The sequence below is a fragment of the Scyliorhinus torazame genome, chromosome 3 (assembly GCF_047496885.1).
Source record: "Scyliorhinus torazame isolate Kashiwa2021f chromosome 3, sScyTor2.1, whole genome shotgun sequence".
Taxonomy (NCBI): domain Eukaryota; kingdom Metazoa; phylum Chordata; class Chondrichthyes; order Carcharhiniformes; family Scyliorhinidae; genus Scyliorhinus; species Scyliorhinus torazame.
The window spans coordinates 201,002,760-201,008,759 of NC_092709.1; the positions used below are offsets into that span (position 1 = coordinate 201,002,760).

Sequence of the window (6,000 nt, forward strand, 5' to 3'; positions counted from 1 at the left end):
CATATCCAACTCTTCCCACTTTTGTTTTATTTCTTCAATCGGTGTTTTCATTGTGTCCATCAGCCATCTATAAATGTTAGTATTTTCCCATCTTCTAACTCATCTGGCAAGAGCAATTTATAAGAAGGTTGTTAACTGGTAGTCGAGGGAAAGAGGACAACTCCTTTTCACCAAATTTTGATAGGATTGAGTAGAGTTATTTGCAAGAGGTTTGGGTAAATTCGGATTTGGGCCAACATTCATCTCATGGGTTAGATTATTATATACAGCCCTCACAGCTAGTGTTAAAACTAATTTGATTAGTTTGGGGTATTTCCAACTATTTGGGGGCTCGAGACAGGGATGTCTGTTATTCCCACTTCTCTTCACGTTAGCAATAGGTCCTCTGGCTATTGCTCTCCAATCTTCTCGGGAATGGTCAGGTATTGTTAGAGTACATAGAGTTTTTATATGTGGGCAATTTATACACGTATATATCTAACCCATTGAAATGTATGGATAAGATTATGAATATATTGAAAAGATTTGGAAGCTTCTCGGGCTACAAATTAAATATTACAAAAGTGAAATATTTCCAATAAATACCTTGGGGTGAGAAATAGATTCAAGTACCCTTCCATTTACACTAACCAAAAATAAATTCAAATACTTAGGTATTCAGGTAGCTCATGACTGGGCCACAAGGTATAGGTTGAATGTGATAGTCCTGGTAGAGGGGTAAAAGAAGATTTTAAAAGGTGGAATACCCTTCCACTTTCATTAGTTGTGTGGGTACAAACAATCAAAATGAACAGCCTACCAACATTTTTATTCGTATTTCAATCCCTCCCAATATTTCTACCCAAGACATTTTTCTATAAAATGGATATAATAATTTCAGATTTTATATGGACCAATAAAATTCCACAAACTCGATGAATATTTTTACAAAGGAATTGGCGGGTGGGAGGATTGGCATTGCCCAATCTTTTGTATTATTGGGTGGCTAATATAGAGAATGGTGGAAAGAGGAAGAAGCAGAATAGGTTCAGGTGGAGGAAGCATCATGTAAGGGGGCTAGCTTGAAGGCTTTAGCTGTTGCCCAATCCCATTTACCCCAAGGAAGTTTATCAGGAAGTCCAGTGATGGCATCATCCTTAAACATCTGGAGCCAATTGAGACAACGTTTTGTTTTGGGAAACATGTCGGTGCTGCTCCCTATTTATGGAAACCACCAATTCACCATTGCAAGATTAGATACAACATTTAAACAGTGGTATAAAGGGGGATTGATACAGGTAAAAGACTTATTCTTAGATGGTAGATTTGCAAAGTTTGAAGAATTGAGGGAGAAACACAAAATACCTCATGTTTTAAGACTCTCTCTTAAAATCTATCCCTCAATCAAACCTCTATTTAGCATTCCTAACTCGGTTATTACGCCATGAATCAATTGAGGCAAAGCCCATTGAACAGTAGATAAGTAGTTGAAGTTGAGGAAAATTCAGTGCTATGGAGACACTGGGTGCAATCTGATTGGATAGCCTCTGCAAAGAGCTGGGCTGGCATGATGTGCCAAGTGGCCTCCTATGGCTTTTACTCCATCTAAAGTAACATTTAAACTTTGAAGATTCATGGTAAGAACTTTATATACAATAGATCACGTGGATCTGTTGAAAATGTATGTTTGTATCCTACAAGAAATTTAGAATAGTGACTATGGTCATGCCTTTTTAGAATAATTTGTTTCCAAGTAAGCAAACAAGTTAATACAAGTAGTCCTTAGACTTGCGACACAATTGGATCCTCAAAGCCGAGTCGTAAGTCGAAGCGTCACAAGTCGGAACCGTTTTCCCCATAGGAACAATGTTAGAAATGGGGTATTGGTTCCTGAACCAAGGCTGGAAATCACTCATGGGGTTCCCGGCGGTGTGAAATGCTCTCAACTCTTGCATTTTCAAGTCACTGAGGCAAATGTTAATGATTGCACACCTTAGCACAAGTTCCTCAATGTGGGGGGCTCTAATGAAGCCATCAATCACTGTCAGTTGCCTGTTTAACCTTGTGAGTCTTGAGTGCATATTCGGTGATCCAATGAGCAATGTTGCGACAGTTGTGCTGAAAAAAAGCCTGACATTGGTGTATTAGTGGTTAGAATGAAACACTCCTTTCCAACCTAATATGAACAGTACAGTGGCTAGAGTAACATTATCCAGCCAAATAGATGGGTGACACAAAATGTCGATGTGCACACATGGACATGCTGGCGTGGCATCGTAAAATTGAAACTGACATTACAAAGTCAAAATGGGGTGTCAATTAATAAATGACATAAATGGCGCTCATCGTAACTCTCACGCTGTAAAGTCAAGGACTGCCTATAATGATCTGCATTTCCCACCATTACATATGAAGCTATAACTTGCTGTTTGCCCAGCGTCTGATTTGGTTAATGCCCAAAAGATGCACTGGGGAATCCCTCTTGAAACCTCCGAGGTAAGAATTTGCAAGCAATTGTCCAGAAGCACTAACTTCCCCATGGCAATTGCAATGTGCTGGGAACCATCCAACAAAGCTATGTAAATTGCTAACTTTGGATAGTTTCACCAGGGTTATGCTAATAGTTACTCAGAGTTAGAAGAAAGATAACCTATTGTAACTTCTGCATAACTATTGATTCCCACACAGGCCTCTTTTCTCCAAGCTCCCGACCGACCCCCCACCCCTCCTCCCAGCTCTCCCCTTGACCTCTAAGGCTTTTATTTCTTACACTAATAGTTACTCTGAAAGAATAAGACTGGCAGAACCATCTGAAGTTAGCAATATAAATCACTTTGTTGGATGGGTCCCAGCACCATTATTGAATTGGATTGGATTGGATTGGATTTGTTTATTGTCACGTGTACCGACATACAGTGAAAAGTATTTTTCTGCGAGCAGCTCAACAGTCATTAAGTACATGGGAAGAAAAGGGAAGAAAAGAAAATACATAATAGGGCAACACAAGGTATACAATGTAACTGCATAAGTACCGGCATCGGATGAAGCATACAGGGTGAAGTGTGAATGAGGTCAGTCCATAAGAGGGTCATTTAGGAGACTGGTAACAGCGGGGAAGAAGCTGTTTTTGAGTCTGTTCGTGCGTGTTCTCCGACTTCTGTATCTCCTGCCCGATGGAAGAAGTTGGAAGAGTGAGTAAGCCGGGTGGGAGGGGTCTTTGATTATGCTGCCCGCTTTCCCCAGGCAGCGAGAGGTGTAGATGGAGTCAATGGATGGGAGGCAGGTTTGTGTGATGGACTGGGCAGTGTTCACGACTCTCTGAAATATCTTGTGGTCCTGGGACGAGCAGTTGCCATACCAGGCTGTGATGCAGCCAGATAGAATGCTTTCTATGGTGCATCTGTAAAAGTTGGTAAGGGTTAATGTGGACATGCCGAATTTCCTTAGTTTCCTGAGGAAGTATAGGCGCTGTTGTGCTTTCTTGGTGGTAGCGTCAACGTGGGTGGACCAGGACAGATTTTTGGAGATGTGCACCCCATGGAATTTGAAACTGCTAACCATCTCCACCTCGGCCCCGTTGATTCTGACAGGGGTGTGTACAGTACTTTGTTTCCTGAAGTCAATGACCAGCTCTTTAGTTTTGCTGGCATTGAGGGAGAGATTGTTGTCGCTGCCCCACTCCACTAGGTTCTCTATCTCCCTCCTGTATTCTGACTCGTCGTTATTCGAGATCTGGCCCACTATGGTCGTATCATCAGCAAACCTGTAGATGGAGTTGGAACCAAATTTTGCCATGTAGTCGTGTGTGTACAGGGAGTAGAGTAGGAGGCTAAGTACGCAGCCTTGTGGGGCCCCGGTATTGAGGACTATTGTGGAGGAGGTGGTGTTGTTCATTCTTACTGATTGTGGTCTATTGGTCAGAAAATCGAGGATCCAGTTGCAGAGTGGGGAGCCAAGTCCTAGGTTTTGGAGCTTTGATATGAGCTTGGCTGGGATGATGGTGTTGAAGGCGGAGCTGTAGTCAATAAATAGGAGTCTAATGTAGGAGTCCTTGTTGTTGATTATCCAGGGGAAGTTAGCGTTGCTGGACAATTACCAGGTAAACCCTTAGCTGGGAATATCCGGGAGGAATTCCACAGCTCATCTTTGGGGTACCCCCCCAAATCCGACATTGGGGAACCAGGAAGTTACGGGATTACCTCTGTTTTCTCTATCTACAGCTGCTGCCAGAGCTTCAGTGTTTTCAGCATTTTTTGTTTTTGTGCCACAAATAAGCAACTAGTCTGAAGCTTCTTGTAAATTATTACTGATAATCTCTTCTGGTCTAATATTTTTTCAAGTAGATAAAACAAACAAGTATGGTGATGACTGGGAAGAATAAGGACTCTGCGAGCAAGAAGCAAGTGAAGTCAGAATGTTGGAAATATTCATCGCACTCTGCAGAAATATTTAATCTGAAAGCTTGAAGTGTGTTTTTAAAAAGTTTGATCCCAACCTGATTAGACTATAAAGATCTTTTGAAGATCGGTCTTTTTAATGGAATCCATTTGACCTGTTTACAGAATCTCCTGTCAAAGACTTCTGTTCCATTTTCCTCATAAGAATTATGATTTTTTGAAAACACCGCCAAAGTTTTCTTGCTGATACTAGTGTTCATTTCTAAATGGAGCAGTTTTAAACAGGGAAGGTATGCAGAGTAAAACATTGATTTTGTTCAAGGATATAATGGACAGGCTCAATATGGATGATTATATTTTAATTCTGAGCTGTCTTGCTGTTAATCAAATTTAACCAAAGTGATTTGCTGTATTTCTGTAATACTATGTATATTTCATTGTAACCATGAAGCTATTGATCCAAGTATAAATTTGAAAATTATGAACTTAATTAAATGTAGTGTTTTGTTATCTGTGCTTTTTTTATAAAAACAATCCCATAATTTTCTTATTGAATAATCTTTTTTCTATTCATTCATGGGATGTGAGTATTGCTGGCTAGGCCAGCATTTATTGCCTATCCCTAACTACCCATTAAAAGGTAGTGGTTAGCTGACTTCTTTGACTGCTGCAGTCTGCTTGGTGTAGGTACATCCACGGTGCTGTCAGGGAGAAAGTTCCAGAATTTTGATCCATTGACAGTGAAGGAACAGCGATATATTTGGGCAGCACGGTAGCACACGTGGCTAGCACGGTGACTTCACAGCGCCAGGGTCCCAGGTTCAATTCCCTGCTGGGTGTCACTGTGCAGAGTCTGCACGTTCTCTCTGTGTCTGCGTGGATTTCCTCGGGTGCTCCGGTTTCCTCCTACAGTCCAAAGATGTGCAGGTGGATTGGCCATGCTAAATTGCCGTTAGTGTCCAAAAAGGTTAGGAGGGGTTATGGGGATAGGGTGGAAGTAAGGGCTTAAGTGGGTTGGTGCAGACTCGATGGGCCGAATGGCCTCCTTCTGCACTGTATGTTCTATGTTCTATTTCCAAGTCCGAATGGTGTGTGGCTTGGATGGGAACCTCCGGACAGTGGTGTTCCCATGCTTCTACTGCCCTTGAGCAGGGACAGGAATGGTTGTTGCAGGTGCCGGTGTTTAGATATTTCAGTAAGCTCAGGGAAGGTGGTAAAAGAGGGGGAGGGGTGGCATTGTTAGTCAAGGACAGTCTTACGGTGGCAGAAAGGACGTTTGATGAGGACTCGTCAATTGAGGTAGTATGGGCTGAGGTTAGAAACCGGAAAGGAGAGATCACCCTGTTAGGGGTTTTCTATAGGCCTCCGAAAAGTTCCAGAGATGTAGAGGAAAGGATTGCAAAGATGATTCTGGATAGGAGCGAAAGCAACAGGGTAGTTGTTATGGGGGACTTTAACTTTCCAAATATTGACTGGAAACGCTATAGTTCGAGTACTTTAGATGGGTCTGTTTTTGTCCAATGTGTGCAGGAGGGTTTCCTGACACAATATGTAGATAGGCCAACGAGAGGCGAGGCCGTATTGGATTTGGTACTGGGTAATGAACCAGGACAGGTGTTAGATT

At 42.0% G+C, this 6,000-nt stretch overlaps 1 protein-coding gene across 5 annotated transcripts in view; it reads left to right on the forward strand.

Moving 5' to 3' along the window:
• Window positions 1–4,918, forward strand: part of ociad1 (OCIA domain containing 1) — a 48,338-nt gene extending 43,420 nt beyond the window's left edge. For 4 of the 5 annotated variants that reach the window (XM_072496740.1, XM_072496736.1, XM_072496737.1 and 1 more), the window contains exon 8: window positions 4,320–4,918. In XM_072496740.1, the coding sequence (XP_072352841.1) occupies window positions 4,320–4,360 (41 nt within the window). In that variant the 3' untranslated portion in view covers window positions 4,361–4,918. The remainder of the gene's footprint in view (window positions 1–4,319) is intronic. The other variant, XM_072496735.1, reaches the window with a different exon arrangement.
• Window positions 4,919–6,000: the final 1,082 nt, after the last annotated feature.